Genomic DNA, 24,979 nt, shown 5'->3' with positions numbered 1-24,979 from the left:
TTCAGTGTGAGCATTTACACTGTAAATCTAGGCTTTATTTATTATTCTGTTGATTTATCTAGATTTAAGAGTGATGGAGGAAATGTTAATGATGCAAATTAAATTTTTACATGTGTCCTTCATACAATTTTTCTCTCCATAACTAATTATTAAGTACCACTAATGGGAAGTGAGATTGCAAAGCATTGATATCCAAAGCAGTGGGGAGGGATAAGTTAGTGACAGTAACTATGGTTGCCACTAGGATGTGAGGAAATTCACACAAGAATTTCTTTTGATTCACAAGCCAAAGAAACCGATGGGAGATGAGGTGGCATAAGCAGAGAGTTGGGGAAGGAGGCAAAAATGGATGTCAGAGAATTCTCTGCTCAAAGTATAGATTCTTCAAGGTGGAAATAGGGGGGAATCTCAGACATTAACTGGAAGACATCTTGGCCTTTCCATTAGGTAGTTCTGTGACCATGTCCCAGAGGGTTCCTTCCCTGGGCTCTACTTTACTCACCAGTAAAATGAATTGACTTATTTTGTTTTGGGGGGTTTTTTAGTGAGGCAATTGGGGTTAAGTGACTTGCCCAGGGTCATACAGCTGGTAAGTGTTAAGTATCTGAGGCCGGATTTGAATTCAGGTACTCCTGACCCCAGGGCCAGTGCTCTATCCACTGTGCCACCTAGCTACCCCATGAATTGACTTATAATGGATGGTGGTTTCTTAAAATATACTTTGCAAAACCTTGAGATGTTTCCATATGAGGTAAATTCTGTGAATGAAGCTTCATGCTAGTGATTTCCTTCCTCTTTAAAATGTTAAATGAGGGGGCAGCTAGGTGGCGCAATGGATAGAGCACCGGCCCTGGAGTCAGGAGTACCTGAGTTCAAATCCGGCTTCAGACACTTAACACTTACTGGCTGTGTGACCCTGGGCGAGTCACTTAACCCCAATTGCCTCACCAAAAAAATAAATTAATTAAAATAAAATAAAATGTTAAATGCGAAATATGTAGTAAAATTATTTCTTGCATGGAATACTGTTGTAGTATGAAAATAGGTTTAATTTCCTTATTTTGCTGCAAAGTGAATGAAGAAGAAATTCAAGAGTGAAGAACATGTTGTGGAAGAGTAAGGAATCTAAGAGAGGTCAGGCCCATCTGTGCTCAATAAATAGTATGCTTCATGGCCAACTTTTCTCACAAACTACTCTCTATTCTGGGAGGCTGGGTGGCGCAGTGGAGCTCTGGGCTTGGAACCAGACAGACTCATCTTCTTGAGTTGAAATCTGGCCTCAGACACTAGCTGTGTGGGCAAGTCACGTAATCCTGTTAGGCTCAGTTTCTTCATCTGTAAAATGAGGCGAAGGAAATAGCAAACCACTCCACGATTTCTGCCAAGAAAACCCTAAATGGGGTCAGAGAGAGTTGGAAATGGCTTAACAATAACAAATTTCCTACTGTGAAACTGATCACTTATTTCCTCTCAACTTCCACCAAAGAGGCAAAAACAAATCAATCTTTTGCCTAGAGGTCCTAACCGTCCCAGAAAAACGTAAGACTGAAAAAAATGTCCCAGATGCTAACTCTAGTGACACCAAAATCTAGGGGGAAAATCAACTCCCCAGATATAAGGTATTTAGGGACTGAATCCCAATACTATTGAAGTCAAGTTTCCTGAGCTTCTTTATTTAGAAACTTCCCAGCAGTACCTAGCGGTACCACCAAGATAAGCTGCCAAATCAAAACAAATCCCCAGCATGAAGGTTTTCTTTGGTTATGCTAGCTGCCTTAGGGTGGGGAATGAAAGACCAGCATCAGCTAATGAAACATAGCCCAGCCATGCAGTCATAGGTGTCTATAAGGTTATACTCATTCATTCTGGTTCATGTGGTTTTGGCTGTGAACACTTCTGGAAAAGGCACGATATTCACTGATTACACATGAAAGGAGACGTTTCTTTCTTTCCATCCTTCATCACTGAGAAGATACAAAAAGACAGATGTATAAATAAAGTTCAGGTAGCTAGGTGGCATGGTGGATAAATCACCAGCCCGGGATTCAGGAGGACCTGAGTTCAAATCCAGCCTCAGACACTTGATGCTTACTAGCTGTGTGACTCTGGGAAAGTCACTTAACCCTCATTGCCCCACCAAAAAAAAATAATAATAAAGTTCAAGTTGATGAGGCAGAAGCAGGACACCAAGAGAATCAGAGCTAGCTAAGCAGAACAAAGTCCTTTCAGGTCTAAATCCTAAGATCCAACACAGTGACAAACCACAACACCAAAGGACATGACATACACCTTCCAAAAGAGAGATGGTGGATTCAGAGCATGGACTGAGACATCAGTTTGTACTTGTGTGTGTGTGTGTTTAACGTGACCAATGCAGGAATTTGTTTTGCTTGACTATAAATGTTTGTAACGGGGCTATTGTTTTTCCTTGCTTGCTTAATGGGGAGGGAAAGAAGAGGGAGAGAGAGAAGGTGGATCTTTGTCAAAATAAAATGAAATTGAATTTAAAGGTTAAAAAGTGATAAAACCGGGTGCGGCTAGGTGGCGCAGTGGATAAAGCACTGGCCCTGGATTCAGGAGTACCTGAGTTCAAATCCGGCCTCAGACACTTGACATTTACTAGCTGTGTGACCCTGGGCAAGTCACTTAACCCCCATTGCCCCGCAAAAAAAAAAAAAAAAGTGATAAAACCTACAATCCTATGAAATGCCATCCAACCCAGAACCAGCTGAATAGCTTAGGAGAATCTCCATAATAGGAAACCAGGGTTAAGCTGGCCAATAAACTGATGTACATAAGGTGAGGTCACCATGGAGACAAGTTGGCAATCAATGGCATAATGGGTGTGGCCAGACCAACATCTTAAAGGAATCATATGTCCCAAAGTGAAAGATGGGTCATTAAAAAGTGAGTGAGGGGCAGCTAGGTGGTGCAGTGGATAGAGCACCGGCTCTGGAGTCAGGAGTACCTGAGTTCAAATCTGGCCTCAGACACTTAACACTTACTAGCTGTGTGACCCTGGGCAAGTCACTTAACCCCAATTGCCTCACTAAAAAAAAAATGTTTTTTATTAAAATTAAAATTTTTTTAAAAAGTGAGTGAGAGGTGAAACAGGGCCTAGAAGGGGCAGGAAGGGATGGGATGAAGGAACTTTTTGGTCTAATTCTGAAATCTCATTTTTAGGGGGCAGCTAGGTGGTGCAGCGGATAAAGCACCAGCCCTGGATTCAGGAGGACCTGAGTTCAAATCTGACCTCAAACACTTGACACTTACTAACTGTGTGGCCCTGGGCAAGTCACTTAACTCTCAATGCCCTGCAAAAATTAACAAATTAAATTAAAATTTAAAAAATAAATAAATAAAATCTCATTTTACCTCTTTTCTCCCCAAAGAGAATCAAAGCTAATTCCTTCTGACCAATGAATAAATTAATGGAAAAGCATGTACTTCCTCCATGCAAAGTACTGTGTTTGATCCAATTGATCCAGGGATAGATGATAGATGGACAGTGACTGGATTTGGAGATAGGAGCCAGGGCCTGGAACCCCAGCTCAGCCATTTGTCATGCCAGGCAAGTCACTCCACTCCCTCTTGTTCTGTTTCCATATCAACAGATTAGGAGGTTGGACAAGATAAATCTCTAAAGTCACTTCCAGCTCTAACTCTCAGGAAAGAACATTAACTTGCCACTATTTAATGTTTAAGGATGAATCACCAAATGCCCAGAGTACCTCCCCCCGCCATTTCTTCTCAACTCCATGGTGACCAGACCTGGCCTTGTACAGGGCCCAAACCTTCCCCCCAGCACAAAGCCAGGCTTCCCAGGTGCACCTAGATGATAACAAATACCTATTGTTCCCCCACAAAGGCCTTTACAATTCCTCCTCGAACAAAAGCTTCCATCCATCACCCCAGAAACACAAAGGGAAGCCCTAATACAAACAACAGAAAATTAGGTTTGGATGGGGAGAGATAGGAGTGTGAAGGGGGTAGGAGATGCTCTATCTGCCCAGGGAGACCTGGGCTCTGCAAGGCCAAAGTTGATCCTGAAAAATGTCACACCTTTGACGACGCCATCACAGAATCTGAGGATTAGATAAAATATCGGAGGCCATCCAGTCCAGCCTAGAACTGAGCAGGAATTCTCAGCCCAACATCCCGGACAAGGAGCTGCAGGCCCTTGCTTAGAGACCTCCAGCAAAAGGCCTGCTCTGGTTTTGGACGGCTCATTGTTATCAAGCTTTCTTTTGTTATATGGAAATTCATTTCCTGTGACTTCCACATGTGGTTCCTTCTGCTTCCCTGGGAGGGGCCAAATCTCATCCTTCTTCCTTATGAAATCATTCTTCTATTTGAAAATAACTAGCCCAAGGCCATATATATAGCCAGCAGGTTCCAGAGTCAGAATTGGAGCACAGGTACAATCCAAGCCAGACCCAAGATAGTCCTCCCATTACCTCCAGCGGTTTCTTTCTGCCTGGCTCCATTTCTCTAACGTACCTTGAACACTTCAAACTGTGCTGTTTCTTCTCTCTAGTGAAGTGCTCAGATCCCTCACTGATAATCAAGCAGCTCTGCAGTACAGAGGATAAGAGAGTTCAACTTGGAATCAGGAGGACTTGAGTTCAAATCCTGCCTCAGACACTGATTAGCTGGGTGACCCTGGCAAAGTCACCTAACCTTTCCCAGCTTTACTTTCCTCTTCTGTTAAATGTGGATGATAATAGTACCTACCTCACAGAGTTGTTTTGAGAATAAAATATGCTAACATCTGTACTGCACTTTGACAACCTTAAAGTGCTATATAAATGTCAGGTATTATGACTGTAATTAACTGGAATTTGGTCAAGGGGCTTCTTGGTGGTGGGTGCCATCTTCCTTGGCACATCCCCTGGAATAAGCTCCTTTGACTTTTCTTATTTCAAAGCCTCCTCCTGGCCTACGCACTAAATGCTACCTCTTATGAACTCTGTGATGGATGAAATTCCTTCCTGTATTGAGTCTCCCTGACAACTCACTCAGGGAGTGACCTTTCAGAATTGTATCCTGGAAGCTCACAACATCAAATTACTGCATGAAAGAATCAGACAACTTCAACAAACAGTAAGTTGTTGTTGCTGTTGTTCAGCCATTTTCAGTTATATTTGATTCTTCACGACCCCATTTGGGGTTTTCTTGGCAAAGACACTGGGTTGGTTTGCCATTTCCTTCTCCAGCTCATTTTACAGATGAGGAAACTGAGGCAAATGGGGTTAAATAACTTGCCCGGGATCACACAGCTAGTAAGTGTCCGGGCCAGATTTGAACTTGGGAATATGAGTCTTCCTAACTCCAGGCCCAGAACTCTGTCCAGAGAGTCCATATGATTTTCCCAGAGTGTGTGGATGGTGTCCACAATGCCTACCCTTCTGGGGAGTTATCTACACTCTTCTTTATTGAAGCATTTTTTTTTTAGTGAGGCAATTGGGGTTAAGTGACTTGCCCAGGGTCACACAGCTAGTAAGTGTTAAGTGTCTGAGGTCAGATTTGAACTCAAGCACTCCTGACTCCAGGGCCAGTGCTCTATCCACTGCGCCACCTAGCTGCCCCCACTCTTCTTTATAATAAAGCACACTGTATCTGAAGCTGGAGTCTGAATGCTGAGAGGGCAAGGCTGAAGAGAATATGGCTGAGGAGGGAGAGCCAATGGCCAAAGCTGGGACAAGAAGTGCTCTCCCAGTGATGATTAAGTAAATAAAATTGATCCATGTATCATTTGCTGGAAGAAGATTGTACATTAAGCATGTTGCTCTTCCCATCTCTTGCCTTTTCAGTCCCTGCCCCTGAGAGGCCTTTAGCAAACATCCACCCCCAATAGCAGCAGAGCATGAGTTTCCATGTGAGTTCAAGTGCAGGGAACCTGAGGAAAGGTCCCCAGACCACAAGGCTTCCTGGCCCAGGCCCTAGTCCCTTGTCTCCATAAAGGCTCATACAGACTCACCATTCCCAGACTCACTGGTCTCCCAAACGTACTCACCAAGCAGCCATTCTTCAAAAAGATTTATACGTACACCTATCTTTTTTTATGATTTGGCAGAAGTGGTTTTTTAAGATATTTATGTACCACAGAAAGGAATTAAATCTGGAATGATGAATATCTATCCAAAACAGAAAAGATGGAGAGATGTGGGCTAAATGCAGTTAGATGAATATATCTACCCAAAGCCCCGAAGCAGAACCAAATTTCTTTCCATGTTCTATTCCTTGGTTTCCTGGACAATTCCTGTTAGATCTTACACCTTACATCACATTTTTCTGAGGTGATTACTTTGGAATCAAATCCCCTCAAGTCAGCTGTGGAAAGAACCTGAGATTAAGTGTCAAGAGAGCTGAGTTTGAGAACTAACAGTCATTAATCAACTGCATGTCCTTGCATCTCATTTTCTTCATTTGGAAATGGGGTTTATCAAGGGAGGGGAAAGGTATACATTATACTGGATAATACCTCATGCACCTCATAGGGTTAACAGTCTATGATTTCAAGGTGAAATCCACCTGTCTATCGTTTTCCCAGTGGAATTTGTACCCTTTAAAAGGAAAGACCTTGGTGACCTTGGACAAATCATTTAAGCCTCCTTGAGCTTCAGTTAATTTATCTATAATATGAGAGGGGGTGGACTCTGGCCTCCCAGGTCCCTCCCAGCTTTAAATCAATCAATAATCAATCAACAGGGTGGGTAGGTGGAGCAGTGGATAAAGTACTGGCCCTGGATTCAGGAGGACCTGAGTTCAAATCCGGCCTCAGACACTTAACACTTACTAGCTGTGTGACCCTGAGCAAGTCACTTAACCCCCATTGCCCCACAAAAACAAACAAAAATTTTAAAAACCAAAAAGATAATCAATCAACAAACATTTTTTAAGCACCTACTATGGGCCAGGTACTGTCCTAGGTACTGAACCTAGAAACCTAGGAGAACCCTTCCTCCTCCCAATGGGATTCTTACACTATGGCTAGGTAGCTGTTTAAGCACTATTTCTCTTAATGGTTCTTGAAATCTTGGACTTTCACAAAATTGTTTTCCTTGACAGAACTTCTAGTTACAAGGCCAAGCTTACATCTATACAAGGCAAAGCAGAAAGCATTTGAACCTTGATTTTAAGAGGCTTTATGGCAGATGTTTGGCATGCATTTGTTACTCACATAGGCAGATATCCACTAGAAATACCACATATACCAGCAGCTCCCTCAGGGTGGTCTTGACATAAAGTTCCCTGTTTTCCGTCATGTTCTCCGTTAGTGTTGTACCCCAAAGTCCTACAGAGGAGGGGAACATACTAAGAGGGGCAGAGCAGTAGAATTCCATGAGCATCGACCCATCCATCCCTCCCTGTCTCCTGTGCCCCCTTCTCAAACTCTGCCCTGTCTTTAAGGCCATCCCCAACCCCCAGAGGGTTGATGCTCTGAGCAAAGGTCACCAATGATGTTGTCAGAAGGTGACTTCTCCAGATACTCCCCTCTAGACCAACCCAAACCCCATCTTTGGGGGGCTCTAGCTTTCCCTCTAGAATCCCATTCACTAGACGCCCCACTGCTTTCCCACCCCATTCTCTGATGTCTTGGGCAAATACAGCTCAGGCATGGACCCTGATTCTGGTGCCCACAGCCCCACCTCCACATTGAGCTCACATTCCCTCCATCAAGGTCACACCTCTTGAGTTCACTGCCCTTTATGCCCATTTTCCCAATGAACTCATACTCTTGTTCTAAGCTTAGAGTTAGCCCCCAACTCATAGCGCCCCACTGCAGTGCTGAGCTCAGGGTCCCTTCAAACTGACACTCTCTCCACTAAGCTCATATAGCCCCCCAACTCCACTCTTCCCATTCAGTTGCCAGTCCCTCCCTCTCCCCTGGTTAATGGAAGGAGGGGACTTTGCTTCAGCTACCTCGGATGCCACGACAGATGTGGAAGCACATGTGGCGACAGCAGTCCATGCCTGATCCTCGAGGGGCGCTCTTGAGGGGCCCCCCTTTGGGCTTCTCTCCAGGCTGGCTTGGTAAAGGACCAGAGATGGTGCAGATCTTCAGGGTTGCGGGTGGTGAGGGGGGTCCACTATAAGCCGGGTTGTCCCAGGCTGGCCCCAGCCCCTGCATCTCCTGACCCTCAGGGTTAGACCTGGGGCCTCCCACAGAACGCATGGCCAAAGATGCAATGGAGGTGATGCCAAAGGACAGAGAGAAGTCTCAAGCCTCACCTGTCTGCACCCCACCTGCAGCGAGAGAAGAGAAGCAAGGGACTGGCCTGCCCAGAGCTCAGCTTAGCCCAGCCCAGCCAGGAGCCTGGGCAAAGGGAGGCTGAACTCACTGCCTCTCTGCCTGCTTGGGGACTTAGGAGGACAGTAAGCTCAGAGGCTGAGCTCCACAGCTATGAGGCAGCAGGACCAAGGGAGAAAAGGGAGGGGGTATTCATAAATTACACCAAGGGGGGCAGTGTCTCAGGCTGATCCCTTAGAATAATTAGGGAAAGCTGGAGGGGAGGGGAGGGGAGGGGTGGAGCTGGAGCGATGGATGGGAGGAGCTAGGTTGGGGAAAGGGACAAGCAGGACAGAGGAGGAGAAGGAAGCTAATGGCTGCTTGGGGCTGGCTACTGCTTGGCTGGAGTTGGTAGGGGGAGAGAGGAGACTCTCCTGGGAAGGATGATGAAAGGACCGCTGGGAAGAAGGAGGGGGTGCCACATAGCTCTGGGCTGAGATACAGTAAAAGCTCCTGAAAGGGCCGACATGGATTTGAGGGAGAAGGGGGCTGGGGAGACCGACAGGTACACTCCTCCTGAGTCTGGCCAATTGTGTGGGGGGAGTTTCTCTTGCCATCTCTTTGGTGGGGACAGAGGGGGAGGAGTGCCCTCTAGACTAGGGGGCAGTAAGCCGAAAATGGGGGTGAGTGGAAGGTCCTGACTCTGTAAGGGCAGGCATGTGAGGGAGCCCAAGGCAGCAATGGGCTTGCCCAAGATGGCATAGGCCAAGAAGAGATAAGACAAGGGGCAGCTAGGTGGCACAGTGGATAGAGCACTGGCCCTGGATTCAGGAGGACCTGAGTTCAAATCTGACCTCAAACACTTGACACTTACTAGCTGTGTGACCCTGGGCAAGTCACTTAACCTTCATTGCCCCACAAAAAAAAAATACTCTAAATAAGGATAAACTCCAGTGATATGAAGGTGATTGTTTAGGGATGAGAAAAGAGAGAGAATGGCAGGGAAGGAGATAGAAGGCAGACATAGAGCTAGCCGTGGAGACAATGCCAGTGATGAGGATAGATAGCAGAGGTAGCTGAGGATGGAGATGGAGAGCAGAGACAGTGTTAGGGTTCTGAAGGCACAGCATTAGGAAACATACTCTCTTTTGTGAACCCCAAAGGGGGTTTGTGACCAGTAGGGATTTCTTTCTTTTTTTTTTTCATTTTTGAGATGCTAGGGAGGGGAAAAACTATATGTACTTGTTCTTTCTATTTCCTCCCCTACTCAAGCTTAGAGCTTATCGGAATAGTTCAGTAAGGGACCACAGAACCTGCCAAAAGTCTGCCCCTGCATTGCTGGTTGGCTGAGAGGCAGCCTGAGATTGGAAAACAGAAAAAGAAACACGATCTTGCATGCCAAGTGTGCTGATCCCCAGATCAGCAGAGGATGCATTCTGATGTCAAGACCCCATTCCTATCTGGGGTGGAGAATAAGCAAGTGGCCATTGGGGGAGGGGGCTGCTGCAAACCCAAATTAGAACCATGACATTACTTAAAGAAGGGATTTAAAAGTTTAGGTGGCACTCAGCCTGGGGCCAGACAGGTTACTTTTACTTCTAATGAATAATGATAGTAGATAGATGATAGATAGGATAATGATAATAGATAGATAGATGATAGATAGATAGATAGATAGATAGATAGATAGATAGATAGATAGATAGATGCATGGATGCATGGATGCATGGATGCATGGAAGGATGGATGGATGGTAGACAGATAGAAGGATGGATAGGTAGGTAGATAGATAGATAGATAGATTTTATGTAGAATTTATATAGTGCCAGGGGCAGCTAGGTGGCGGGGTAGATAAAGCACCAGCCCTGGATTCAGGAGTACCTGAGTTCAAATCCGGCCCCAGACACTTAACACTAACTGTGTGACCCTGGGCAAGTCACTTAACCCTCATTGCCCCGCAAAAAAAAAAAAAAAAGAATGTATATAGTGCCTATTATGTGCCAGGCATTGTGTTAAGTGCTTTACAATTATTATCTCATTTGATCCTGATGGAGGAGGCAAAAAGGGGTTAACATAAACTGAGGATTGAGTCCTTATTAATAGTACCTGAAAGAGTTAACAGAAAAATTAAGGTTTGTGTTCTTACAGTAACCAAGAGGGTTTGTCCTTATCAACCCTCACCACCAACGGAGACTGTAAGTAGGGACGACTAACCATTAATAGCCATTAATATTCCTAGATGGGCAGAGCCAAGATGGTGGAGGAAAGGCAGTGAGCTCCCGAACTCATGACAGGATCGCTCCAAAAAACATCCAAATAAGGTCATAGGAAAATGCCCAGAGCAGCAAAACTCACAGAAGAATGTGCTGAAATCATCTTCTAACCAAGAATGGCTTGGAAGGTCAGAAGGAGGGAGCTGCTGTGCTGATACAGAAGTTGGGCCCAACCCCACAGTCGCCTGACACAGATCCAGTCTCAGGAAGTCCTCACCAGAGAAGGAGACCCCCAGAGCCTCTGAATCAGCTGAAGCACCAGTGTTGTCTGAAACTAAGCTCACAGTCTGATGAGTGGGCTGAGCCCTGGGCAGGGGAGAGACTACAGGGGTCTATGCTGGTGCTAAGGCAGAACTTGGATTTTACACCCCTACTGAGAACCAGGTGGTAGGCTCGAGCAGAAGTGGCCCAGGTGGGGGAGGGGCACAGGCTTGTGGGAGCTAACAACCACAACACACAAAGATGGTTCATTGGCAAGTTGGTCTGGGGTCATCTAGGACCAGGAAACAGGGCGGACAAGGGAAGAACCTGATTCTCCTTAAATCATACCACCTGGGACTTCTTAAGCTTGGGATACTGCAGCCTGGAAACAGTGCCCCACTTCAAGGAGCTAAAAGTCAAGTAAAAGAAAGGCAAGATGAGCCGACAGAGAAAGGTGAGGACCATAGAAAGTTTCTTCAGTAACAAGGAAGACCAAGGGGCACCCTCAGAGAAAGATGTCAACATCAGGGTCCCTATATCTAAAGCTTTCAAGAAAAATACGAATTGGTCTCAGGCCATAGAGGTGCTCAAAAAAGACTCTGAAGATAAAATTAGAGAGGTTGAGGAAAAAATGGAAAGAGAAATGAGGGTGATGCAGGAAAGACATGAGAAAAAAGTCAACCGCTTGAGAAGTCAAATGGAAAAGGAGGTACAAAAGCTCTCTGATGAAAATAATTGCCTAAGAATTAGGATTGAAAAAATGGAAGCCAGTGACTTTATGAGAAACCAAGACACAATAAAACAAATCCAAATGAATAAAAAAATAGAGGGCAATATTCCTAGATGACAGGACACCTAGAAACCAGATCTTAAGTAAAGAGATATCAAAAACACAAAAACCCTCAGGTGTGACAAGTTTAAGTATGTCTTTAGGAACATGCGCAGAAAAAGCCAAACGTGTCCTTAGGTTCATCTTATGATGCGTAAACCCCAAAAACACACCTCCAAGGTAAAAGGTACCGGTTTCGGGGGTTGTCTTAGGACCCCAGGAAGTCCAAATTAGGATAAGACCTCCTATGAACTTCCCACAAGGAGGACATTAAGATAATGAAGAGATAACCTACTTTTTCTCACTATAAATATAACCATTTCCATCTCCCAAATTGAGACACTTATCTCCTCGGTGCTCTCCCTGTGGTCATCACAGTATTTCAGTAAAACCTGGGAAACTGAGTCATTGAGTTTTGTAATTCTTTTGAGATGTCTCACGATCAATTTGATCAATTAAATCCATCCCAACTACATTGGTCCTTGGGAGGTAGTTGCTATCATTATCCCCATTTAAGAAATAAGGAGGGGCAGCTAGGTGGCACAGTGGATAGAGCACCAGCCCTGGAGTCAGGAGGACCTGAGTTCAAATCCGGCCTCAGACACTTAACACTTACTAGCTGTGTGACCTTGGGCAAGTCACTTAACCCCAATTGCCTTACTAAAAAAAAAAAAATTTTTTTTAAAAGACTAAGAAATAAGGAAACTAGGGGCAGCTAGGTGGCGCAGTGGATAGAGCACAGGCCATGGAGTCAGGAGTACCTGAGTTCAAATACAGCCTCAGACACTTAACACTTACTAGAGCTATGTGACCCTGGGCCAGTCACTTAGCTCCAATTGCCTCACTAAAAAAAAAAAAAGAAAGAAAGAAGGAAACTGAGGCAAACAGAGGTGAAGCACTTTGCCGCAGGTCACAGAGCTTCTCTGACTGATCTTTCCCATGATTTCAATCACTGCCTGTCTGATTCTAGCCTACCTTTCAGGTTTATAACACATGATGTGTTCAGCTGTGTACTGTTTACTGTTCCTCACATCATGATATTCTGCCTCTCATCTCCTTGGCCCCATGCCTGGAATAGACTCCCTTCTTCCTTATACCGCACAGAATTCCTCACTTCCTTCCAAGTCGAGCTCAAACACCACCTTCTTCATGAAGACTTTCTGATCCACCCCATCTCCTAGTGACTCACCCCCACTCCCCAGACTTGGCATTTTTGTAGATTTTTATATTGACTTTTATTTGTACAGGCTTCCCTCTCCTGCTAGAACATAAATTTCTTGAGGGAAGGGACTTTTCACCATCTCTTTGGACAGCCAGAGCCTGACCCAGGGCCTGACAAATACTGTGCACTTGAATTCTTGTTGGTGTATTGCCCTGAATCACATTTGTTTGCATCCATGCTTTTTTTTTTTCTCTACTAGACTGATAGATCTCTGAGGGTGGGGACTGTTTTGTTGTTGTTGTTGTTGTTGTTGTTGTTGTTGTTTTTGTGAGGCAATGGGGGTTAAGTGACTTGCCCAGGGTCACACAGCTAGTGTCAAGGGTCTGAGCTTGGATTTGAACTCATGTCCTCCTGAATCCAGGGCTGGTGCTCTATCCACTGTGCCACCTAGCTGCTTTGGTGGGGACTGTTTTGTTTCACATCTATTTGAGTAGTTGCTTAATAAATGTTTCTCAGATTGTTCTGATTTGACCTTGGCTTCATCCTTTGACCTCCCAGTGCCCCTGACACCTCTCTCTCTGCCCATGCCAAATGACCTTAAATTATGGTCTTTGACCTAGAAGTCAGTCAGTGCCCTGCTGCAGGTGGCCATAGGACCCAGCAGTCATCAAGGGGCCAAGCTAAGAGCAAACTCTCCCTTGTGGGGTAAAATACTTCCTGTATGTCTTGGGAAGGACAACAGAATCACAGTCTGATATGTGCAACCCAACTGGAAGGAAATTTTGGAGTCCAGATTGATAGCATAATCTCACATAAGTTTCCTCTCTTCACAAAGCAGGAAGAACAACAAGGCCCAGGGGTTTTGTGACCAGCTGACCCCTAGACAAAGGTTGTTACATACAAATGAGAAAACTGAGGCCCAGTGAAATTCAGTGATTTCCTTCAGTTGTCTTCTCCCTCTCCCCCTCATCACCTTCTCCTGTTGCTGAATCCCTCCCAGAGGCTCCATGTGGGGGAATGGCCTCTACCCAGCCATCCTTTATTCTCTGGACTTTGCCCCAGCATAGTTACCTTCCTCTTCCCCTTCACCCCTTTTCAGGTCCCTTTATGTGTTGTCCTCCCCCATCTGAATGTAAGCTCCCTGAATGCAGGGACCATCTTTCTTTTTTTTTGCTTACATTTGTATTCTCAGTGCTTAACACAGGCTGGTTCACAGTAAGCACTGAATTAATGCTTGTTGACTGACTGACTGATTTGCTCAAAATCACATAGGTAGTACTTGGCAGGCACAGCTATCAGCAATGGCTGGAAACTGCCCACTGAGTCCAACAATGACATGTCTCCAAAGGAGGGAGGGGGCATGTTCCTTCTTACTCATGGTTTTCAAGGAAAAGCTGGACGACCGCTTGATAGGGGTATTCTAGAAGGGATTCTTGTTTGAGTCTGGGTTGGACCAGACAGCCTCAAGCTCTCTTCCAGCTCTCAGATTCTGTGGTTCTGAGTCCTCCCCATGAAAAGACTACTGGAGGGCAGCTAGGTGGCGCAGTGGATAAAGCACTGGCCCTGGATTCAGGAGGACCTGAGTTCAAAACTGACCTCAGACACTCACTAGCTGTGTGACCCTGGGCAAGTCACTTAACCCTCATTGCCCCACCAAAAAACAAAAAAACAAAAACAAAACAAAAGACTACTGGAGGGGCAGCTAAGTGGTACAGTGGATAGAGTACCAACCCTGGAGTCAGGAGGACCTGAGTTCAAATCTGGCCTCAGACACTTGACACTAGCTGTGTGACCCTGGGGAAGTCACTTACCTCCAATTGCCTCGCAAAACAAATAAGATCACTGGATTTGGAATCAAAGGACTTGAGTTTGTACCCCAGCTCTGTTACCTATGTGACCTTGGGAAATTGCTTACCCGTTCCCTACTTCAGTTTCCTTATCCAAAAAGGGAGGAGGTCAGACCAGAGAACCTCTCAGGTCTCTTCCAACTCTAACATTCTGTGACTCTGATCTGTCACATTCTACTGGACTTGCTGGGGTCCTGGTCCTGGCCTTCCCAGTTGACCCTATTTTGTTACCAACCCAAACTAAAACTGCTCTTAGGCTCTTCCTGAGGGTAACATATACCCACCAAGGAAACCTGTACCTATCACTTTTTTGGTCACTTCTTCGTTCCTGTCCCCCAGGACCTCCCCAGTTCTTAATGCCCTCAGTCATTTGTTGGAAACCCAGGGTGCACAACTTAATCAGCCTGTTGGCAAAGCCTCTGACTTACATCGCATGTGTGCCCTAAGACAAAGGCAACAGTCTTAAGGATATCAGGCCACAACAACTGGATTAACCGATTCCCAGTGAGTGTTCTAAAGGCAGTACTTACAGATGGTGTGGACAAGCTTGCTCTGCTGCAACAAATCTCCCTAATCAATTTCCTTTTGCAAATCATGCTCCTTTGCTCCATGATCACTTGAAAAACCCTAATTTTCCCCCTTAAATGCAGTCCACACACACACAAATACACCCCTTATGCATAGATATGGTCTACCTGAAAAGGGTCAGGCACTGTGGCACATGTCAAACAGTAGGCATGGAATTCAGTGATGTTGTAGCTAGATTTTTCTAACCCTAGGTGATTGGGGTGCATTTCATCTCCTGTCAGGTGCTGTAACAGAGATGCAAGCCAAGTTTTCTCAAGAAGTCTTTATCATCAGGGAGTTCATCTAATTTCTGAAGCCTGACTCTCTCCACCCCTCCACCAACCAATGAAAAGAGACCATATGTATTGGTATCACCACAAGTTACTTGGGGGAGGGAAAACGAACACACACATGATTCCCCTCTCTGCCTTTTCAGGGGTTGATGACTGTGAGAGATACAGAGATTGGCCAATACAGAGGGGAAGTATCCCAGGGATATGAATGGAGCAGCTATGCCCTATCCCACCTGCAGGGACTCATGTGAATCTGAGTCACTTTATGAAAATAAACCAAAGTTCTTCAGCAGTGGCCAGCCTCTACTATTGATAGGGGAAGTTTACTAATCCTCTTACTTAAATCTTCCATTGCACACTCTCTCCATAGGTTCATTAAGGTCATAAAACACACCAATATGCTATGAGTCATGGGAGTTTCCAGGCTTTTCATCACTCGATTTCAATATTTCTCTACTATACCCCTTTCCTACCCACCATGGAGAAGCTGGTCAGGACAGAAGAAAACAAGCATTTATTAAGTGCTCACTGTGTGCTAGGCACCATACTAAGCATTTCATAATTATTCATCCTTATAACAAACCTGTGAAGTAGGTGCTATTATTATCCCCATTTTACAATTGAGGAACCTGAGGCAGAGAGAGGTTAAGTGACTTGTCCAGGGTCACACAGCCAGTAAGCACATGGGGCCAGGTTTGAACTCTCCCAATTATATGTCAGTTTTTAAAACTTTGTGCTCCAAATTCTCTTCCTCACTCCCTCCCCCCCCACTCAAAAACAAAAGCAATTTAATATAAGCTATATATGCACAGTCATGAAAAACATCTCCATATTAGTGAGGTCATGAAAGAAAACAGACAAAAAAACCTCAAGAAAAATAAACTTTTTTTTTTTTTAGTAAGGCAACTGGGGCTAAGTGACTTGCCCAGGGTCACACAGCTAGTAAGTGTTAAGTGTCTGAGGACGGATTTGAACTCAGGTACTCCTGAATCCAGGGCCGGTGCTCTATCTACTGCACCATCTAGCTGCCCCAAATAAACTTTTAAAAAGATGCTTTAATCAGTATTCAGACACCATTAGTTCTTTCTCTGGAAATAGATCACATTTTTCATCATAAGTCCTTCAGAGTTGTCTTAGATCTCCAATGTTCTTTAGACTGAGCCATTGAGCTAATTCTCCAGTGTCTTTAGTGAATTCCCTAACCAAGGATATCCTCAATTGAATATTGCACTGCTCTTTCAAACTCCACCACCAAAAGAAATTTTACCTTGTTCTTAAAGTGTGCAGTATAGAAATGTAAATAGTATTTAAGGTCCCAGATTGCCCACTACAAATGTACATTGGTCTTTGGGTGGTAGACAATGGGGAATACTAGCTGAACTCCTATTTTTTTTCCCCTGAAAACATATCTAGAACCTGATGGTAAACATGGATTCCTGTCTGAAACAATTTGCAGAAGAAACCCATGGAGCTGAATGACCTCCTTTTAAAAATATCATATGGTTAGAGGGTCATGGGATCAATCTGGGACATATAAGCAGATGGCATATCCTGCAATGATGACTTGTAGCTACTGAGAAGGTGGCTATAAGGGATTGGTCCTAACTTCTTTGTATTGTGAAATGGGGAGGACAGAGAGAGGGAACATGAACTTTGCACATATAGGAGTTATCCAGATAGGACAAAGGTTTGAACCCTTAGACCAAAGTGCTAAGTGGTTTTCCTCTCTGGCATCTCCGAGCTAAAATAGTTTATCAATTAAGTAAAGCTAGATCCAGGGGTTTTTGTTTGTTTTCTTCCTGCCTTTAGGCTAAAGTGAGCCAACCACCATTCCTTTGTGGGAGGAAGTTAGTCTGTCTGGTCACTTTTTCTCCTCCACTGTTCCTTCTTCTTCCCATCCATGCATAGAGAAAGTTTTCTGCAGGGATGCAGTTGAGAGTGGTGACTAGAGGGCAGGAACTCCTTGGTGAAAGAAAAAAAAAGGAGAATATGGATCCATCTGGTAACCATATTCCAAGGGTGGGGAGCCAGAGGAGGGAGCAAGTACCTCTTCCTTTCATTTTCACCTTCACTCTCCAAACTCAGACAACACAAAAACGATGCTAATAGAAGTAGTCAAATTCTACCTCAAAGATATCCTTGAGATATGTTGATGGCAGTTATAGCTGGAATATGTGTCTTAGGCAAAGGTTTGGAGCCATTGAGAGATGGATATGAAAGGTTTGAAGTACACTCAGAGATTTTTCTTGAGATTCTTTGGATCCCATTCCATGGTGCCCAATGTCATGAGGTGGTCACCTTCCAACTGGAATACTCTGCCCTCACTGTCTTCTCCTTTTCTGCCAATCCAGAATAACCCTTCTCATCTGAAGGATGAGGTAAATAAGGAAGTTCCTTCTTCCTTCCAAGAATCCTCTCCTCATGTTTCCCCTTCCCTGCCCTTTCTGCCCAACCTTCTTCATTCTCTTTTTATCCTTTGCCTTTCCAGGCCCTTTCTTCTATTCCCCTCCACCCTTTACAGTCTTCAACTCCTACTTCTCTTCTGGCCCTCCTTAGCCATGGTTTTTGCTCTCTTCCCCTTCTCTGACTATCCTGTATTCTCCCCACTTCTCCTCCACTGCTCTCTTGGTCTACTCCTAGCCCCTTTATCTTTGTATTGCTTCCTGGACCCCTATTATCTATGTCTGGAAGGACATACCTGCTTTAAAAGAGTAATGAAGTATCTTTGCATATTAAAGGGATATACTCATATGAGGAAATCCAGAAACCTGAAATAGAAAACATAGTGGAAAGCATATAAATAAATATCAATGAAGGTACAAAGAAAAATGACATTGATGTGGGTCCATTTTGGACCACCCAGACAGAAGGAGAAAAACAATGAAGTAGACAGATCCTAAATCTGACACAAAAGCATGCTAGTAATAGTGATGGTCCAGACATCTGCCTGAGTTCAAAAGAGCAACTGATAACATTTGTAATTGGCCTTAATTTTCAATTCGTCTGCAAAAAGTGAAGGAGTAAGTAAAAGGAATTGCGCTTCTAGACATGACTGACTAACAAGGAAGTAGAAATGTTAGGAACACCACATAGTCATAGAGTTTTTGAAAAAATAGAGGAAAATCTGTTATTATTGTGCGCCCTAGAGCTAGAATAGCAAATTTCAAATTGTTTAGAGAAAGAATAGTTAGGTTCTAATGGCCTGGTATTTTTAAGGGAAGTCAATTCAAGCAGGATAGAAATCAAAGATTGATTTTCTAAAAAACAAGCAGGGGCAGCTGGGTGGTGTAGTTGATAGAGCACTGGCCCTGGAGTCAGGAGTACCTGAGTTCAAATCTGGCCTCAGACACTTAACACTTACTAGCTGTGTGACCCTGGGTAAGTCACTTAACCCCAATTGCCTCACTAAAAAAAAAAACCAAAACAAACCAAAACAAAAAAAACAAGCAGAAGTTATTCTAAAAAAGAGGAATAGGGAGAGCTGCTTAAAGACATTAATGTAGGGGGCAGCTAGGTGGCGCAGTGGAGAAAGCACTGGCCCTGGATTCGGGAGGACCTGAGTTCAAATCCAACCTCAGACACTTGACATTTACTAGCTGTGTGACCCTGGACAAGTCACAACCCTCATTGCCCAGCCAAGGGGGAAAAAAGGAGAGAAAGACATGCACAGGAAACTCATAAAACCAAATCAGATTTTTAAAGGCTATGTATAAAAAGTGAAAGCAAAGGCAGGTGAAGGAGGATGAATGCAAAGGAGATTCAGGGTGCTGTATAGGGAATCCTATCAAGAACATTAAAATCCAGAAAGCAATGAATGCCATGGACAACATACCATTGAACAGGCAACATTTCCAATGCCATTGACAACTTGCCCCAATAGTTTGTAGGGGCAAGAAAAGAATCAAAGAAGGGGAAAAGATTGTTGGGTTGCCAATATGATGATAATGGGTAAGAAGGACGGACTATTCAACTCTTATCTTGCTGCCATTTTCTCTTTTAAGAGAAATGGTATTTGGATGGAAAAGGATCAAACCAGTTAACAGGAAGTGAACACTCAAAATAAGTTAGGACATGATAAGACAGCATCAAGTTATACTGAGTTCAAACTCAATGCATTCAAGTCCTAGTCAACAGTTCCAGATGAACCACACCCTAGGCTACTGGGGAAAAGAAAAACAACAACAACTGGCAAGTATGCTGACTGAGCTATTGTTAGTGATCTTTGAAAAACAAATCTTGGTAAATAACAAAGGTGCTAAAGAACTAAGGAAGTGCAAATTTTCAGATTTTAAAAAAGAGAGAACTGAGTTTACAAACTACGGACTAACAAGCTTGACTTTTATTGTTGGCAAAACAAAATTAGAACATATCGTTAAAAGAATGAGCATTTATTAAATTCGACAAACATTTATTGAGTATCTACTAGGGCAAGACTTTATTGTATGCATTTATTAAAATATGATAAGGGAACATGTAGTTTTTGCAAACCATCTCCTAAAGCAGACCATATCTTTACAGTAACAACATAGATTGAAAGGTGTGGAAAATACAAGATTCCACAGTTGTTTGTTGTCTATTGATTACAAAGTGCTTTAGTTTATTAATGTTGAAATATGTTTGATATGATTGTACTGTACAACCTATATCAAATTGCTTGTTGTCAGAGAGGGGAGAGAGAAGGGAGGGAGGGAGAAACATTTGGAACTCAAAATCTCACAAAAATGAAGGTTAAACACTATCTTTACATGTAATTGGGGAAAATAAAATAAAATACTATTTTTAAAAGTGCCTTAGGGATGCTAGGTGGCGCAGTGGATAGAGCACTGGCCCTGGAGTCAGGAGAACCTGAGTTCAAATCCAACTTCAGACACTTGACACTTACTAGCTATGTGACCCTGGACAAGTCACTTAATCCCCATTGCTTCACACACACACACACACACACACACACACACACACAAATAAATAAATAAAATATTTTAAAAGTGCTTTGGTTTATATTGCAAAATACAAAATTCAAGGCTCTATTCTCTTATAAAAGATTCCCCAGTAAATGTGAACACAGAGATAATAAATAGCTCAATGATACTCTGATTTGTCATGTCAAAAGAGTCAAAACAGGGAGACATATGTTCAATCAAGGTGTTCACTACTGTCATGTAAGAAGAGTCTGTTCAAAGTCCAAACTGAAGAGAGATTCTTATAGAACATGAGGTACTTTAGATGATCTTGTGTACAGATAATATTGTATCAGTTGCAGTGAGCCCCCCCAACAAACAAACAAACAAACAAAACTACAGCAGCTCCTGAATGAGACATGTGATTATTCAAAAAAGATTGGCCTAACAATAATCCACACAGGAAAAAATAAGTGGATGAAAAATACCTACCATCCAGACCATAATCTACAGTTGGAAAGTCAGTCCAGTGAGATAATACACCAATATGTGTGTGTGTCTTTCTCTGTATGTGTGTGTGTGTGTATACACACACATATGTCTATATATGTGTATACAAATACACATATTTTTATATGTGTGTCTGTGTATGCTTATTTACATATATACATATTTGGGACAAACATTGTAGACAGACAATAAGTTAGGCATAGCAGTTAACAGGAGAAGAGAAGGTTGGATGTTTTTGTTCAGTGATTTTCAGCTGTTTGACTTTTCATGACCCCATTTAGGGTTTTCTTGGCAGAGATACTTGAGTGGTTTGCCATTTCCTTCTCCAGCTCATTTTACAGATGAGGAAACTGAGGCAAACAGGGTTAAGTGACTTGTCCAGGGTCACATAGCTAGTAAAAGTCTGGGGCCAAATTTGAACTCAAAAAGATGTCAGCCACCGGGGCAGCTAGGTGGTGCAGTGGATAGAGCACTGGCCCTGGAGTCAGGAGTACCTGGGTTCAAATCCAGCCTCAGACACTTAACACTTACTAGCTGTGTGATCTTGGGCAAGTCACTTAACCCCAATTGCCTCACTAAAAAAAAAAAAAAAGATGTCAGCCGGATTCCAAGTCTAGTACACTATCCACTGCACCACCTAGCTGCCCCTGTTTGAATAGCAACTAGGAAGTTTTTTTAATGTTTTTGACTGTTCCCAAGTTGTTATCTGGCATAAAACTCCATTTTTAAAGATACATTTTCCAGGTGATGATGCATGGTTGCAAATGTAATACCACAATCTCTAAGCTTATAAATTACCCAAAGGCCATTTATGGAGAGGGAGGATGGTGGGCTAAGTAGGTCACAGCATATTTCTTTTTTTTTTTTAATTTTTTATTTTTTAGTGAGGCAATTGGGGTTAAGTGACTTGCCCAGGGTCACACAGCTAGTAAGTGTTACGTGTCTGAGGCCAGATTTGAACTCAGGTACTCCTGACTCCAGGGCCGGTGCTCTATCCACTGCGCCACCTAGCTGCCCCCACAGCATATTTCTAATGATGATGTGTACATAAGTGATGTCTGTGAATATTGTGATGTCTGTCATCTTGTCAGTGGCAGAGATCACAATGTATCCATATCATCTAATTCTCAATGACTCTTAATCACTTCTTCCCATCAATAGTGGGTCCACCCAACATTCTGGAACCCTTCCTCCAGTTCTCTTGACATTGAACAAATACCAACATATCATTTAGGCTGTCCATTGGCTAGACTTCACTCTTGCCACAAGACCAACCTGTCTTCCTTTCCCATCATATATATGTCTGATGACAACCTTTACACCACTCTGTTGTGCAATTCTTGGCTAATAGATATTGCAGCCCATTCACACCTACCATGTGTCTCTCCTTGACCTTTCAGTGAATTTCTCCTTGGATCCTCTTGGAGACTCTGGATTCTGTGACTTGTAGACATCTATTATAACCACAAAAATAGAAGAAATATTGCTTCAGGGAATACTTGGTGTGAGAACAGAATTCTCTCTACCAAAGCAGACTGCCAGCCATCTATAACTTAATAGATCTATCCTAGGTAATCACCCAAAGTACATCTTGCTCAGGGTCACAAAGCTAATAAGTGTCAGAGGCAAGATTTGAAAATAGGTCTTTCTGACTCTAAGCCCAGCACTATGACTATTCTGCCTACTAAGTCACATTGCCTCTACTACCAGGTGATAATGTTGTTGAAAAGATAGGCCTTTGTTTCAGGGATAAACTTGGTAGCAATAGGAGCAAAGCACAATTTCCAAAAGCAACCCAGTCAGCTCCTCTAGTCAGTTCTGGGTCTAGCTCATTATCCATCTGCAGTATTTGTATGATGCAAGCATGCATGTATGTATACATAAGGTAGAAACACTATATGTATGTGTATGTCTTACATATGTGTGGTGTGTATACACACACATATACTTAAGTGTGTATGTGTATATCTGTAGTGTGTGTATATACATACATATATATATGTGTACACATATATATGACATTTATGAAATACCTACTATATGCCGAACCCTGTGCTAATTGCTGGGGATAGAAAGAAAGGCGAAAGAAAATCATTGCTGTCAAGGAGGAGAAGACACTTTATAAACAAATGTGTGCAAAAAAAGATATATACAGGATAAATTGGAGATAACCTCAGAGAAAGGGTGCTAGCATTAAGGGGGATTGGGAAAGGCTTCTTATATTTCCTTTTTAGAATAGCATTATTTATCTATTTTTTATATTCTTTTCTCTCTCTTTTTTTTTAGGGGCAATGAGGGTTAAGTGACTTGCCCAGGGTCACACAGCTAGTAAATGTCAAGTGTCTGAGGCTGGATTTGAACTCAGGTCCTCTTGAATCCAAGGCTAGTGCTTTATCCACTGCGCCACCTAGCTGTCCCCCCATTCTTTTCTTTTTAAAATATTGAATTTCAAATTCTCTCCCTCCTCCACTCAAGCAATGTGATGTCAATTATGCAGGTAAAATCATGCAAAACATATTTCCATATTAGCTGTATTGCAAAAAAACAGTGAGAAAATTATGCTTCAGTTTGCAGACAAAGTTCATCAGTTTGGTCTCTGGAGGTGAATGACTTTTTTTTTTTCCATCATGGGTACTTTGTAATTGTTTTGGATCATTGTATTGATAAGAGTGGCCAAGTCTTTCACAGTTGGTCATCATTACAATATTGTTGTTACTGTGCACAATTGTTCTCCAAAATGGTTGAATCAATTCACTATTTCACCAAAAGTTCATCAGTGTACCTATTTTCCCTCAACCCCTCCAGTATCTGGCATTTCTGATTAGGTGTGAGGTGGTACCTCAGAATCGTTTTAATTTGGATTACTCCAATCAGTAGTGATTTAGAGCATTTTTTCATGACTATTGATAGCTTTGATTTCTTTTGAAAACTTCCTGTTCATATCCTTTTATCAATTGGGAATGGCTGTTGTTTTTTATAAATATAACTCAATCCTCTATATATTTGATAAATGAGGCTTTTATTAGAGATATTTGCTGAAAAATTTTTATATTACTCCATTGCCCATGGTGCCTTTTAGGAAAATGTAGTTTTCCCCTGATTGTCTCTTTTAGTGAGATCTGGTTTTGTTTTGTCTAAGGTCATAATTTCTTTTTCTTTCTTTCTTTCTTTTTTGGCAGGGCAATGAGGGTTAAGTGATTTGTCCAGTGTCACACAGTTAGTAAGTGTCAAGTGTCTGAGGCTGGATTTGAACTCAGGCCCTCCTGAATCCAGGGCCAGTGTTTTATCCACTGTGCCATCTAGCTGCCCTGCCTAAGGTCATGATTTCTATTCCTGCCTTTTAAAATTTCAGCTGAAGCATATTAGATTCTGCTCCAGTCCTTTATTTTAATCCACGTGTCTCTTGTAAATAATGTATTGTTGGATTTGGGTTTTTAATCCATTTTACTAACTGCTTCCTTTTTATGGCTGAGCTCATCCTATTCACATTTCCCTCCATCCCATTTTCTTTTGTTTATTCTTCTTTCTCTTTTTATCCTATCCCTCCTCAAAAGTCTATTTTGCTTCTAACCACTACCTCCCTTAATCCATCCTCCCTTTTATCATCTCCTATCTCCTTCCCCTCCCATTTCCCTATTGGGTAAGATACATTTCTAGATCCCCTGAGTGTGTATATATATTCTTACCTCTTTGAACCAATTCCAATGAGAGTGAGGTTCAAGCATTACCTACTTCCCCCATTTTCCCCTCCATTGCATACCTCTTTTTTTGTTTGTTTGTTTGTTTGTTGGGGTTTTGTTTTGGGGGGGGGGGTTGGGAGGTTTTTTTGGTCAGGCAATGAGGGTTAAGTGACTTGCCCAGGGTCACACAGCTAGTAAGTGTCAAGTGTCTGAGGCCAGATTTGAACCCAGGTCCTCCTGAATCCAGGGCCAGCGCTTTATCCACTGCACTACCTCACTTGCTCCCATACCTCTTTTTTTAAAAAAAAAAATTTGTGGGGCAATGAGGGTTAAGTGACTTGCCCAAGGTCATACAACTGGTACGTGTCAAGTGTCTGAGGCCAGATTTGAACTAAGGTCCTCCTGAATCCAAGGCCAATGCTTTATCCACTGCACCACTCATGATGGAAAAGGCTCTCCAAATCCAACTGCCCATAACATACCTCT

At 43.0% G+C, this 24,979-nt stretch overlaps 1 protein-coding gene across 5 annotated transcripts in view; it reads right to left on the bottom strand.

The window, feature by feature from the left end:
- Positions 1–24,979, bottom strand: part of PKD2L1 (polycystin 2 like 1, transient receptor potential cation channel) — a 63,588-nt gene that overhangs the window by 19,674 nt on the left and 18,935 nt on the right. For 3 of the 5 annotated variants that reach the window (XM_043989953.1, XM_043989951.1, XM_043989950.1), the window contains one exon: positions 22,189–22,267. In XM_043989953.1, coding sequence (XP_043845888.1) covers positions 22,189–22,267 — 79 coding nt within the window. Of the gene's footprint in view, positions 1–7,183; positions 7,298–7,926; positions 9,864–18,103; positions 18,174–22,188; positions 22,268–24,979 lie in introns of those variants that run through there. The other 2 variants (XM_043989948.1, XM_043989949.1) reach the window with 2 other exon arrangements.

The sequence above is a fragment of the Dromiciops gliroides genome, chromosome 2 (genome assembly GCF_019393635.1).
Source record: "Dromiciops gliroides isolate mDroGli1 chromosome 2, mDroGli1.pri, whole genome shotgun sequence".
In the NCBI taxonomy this organism is placed as follows: Eukaryota; Metazoa; Chordata; class Mammalia; order Microbiotheria; family Microbiotheriidae; genus Dromiciops; species Dromiciops gliroides.
This window is presented reverse-complemented; position numbering and strand designations above follow the sequence as displayed.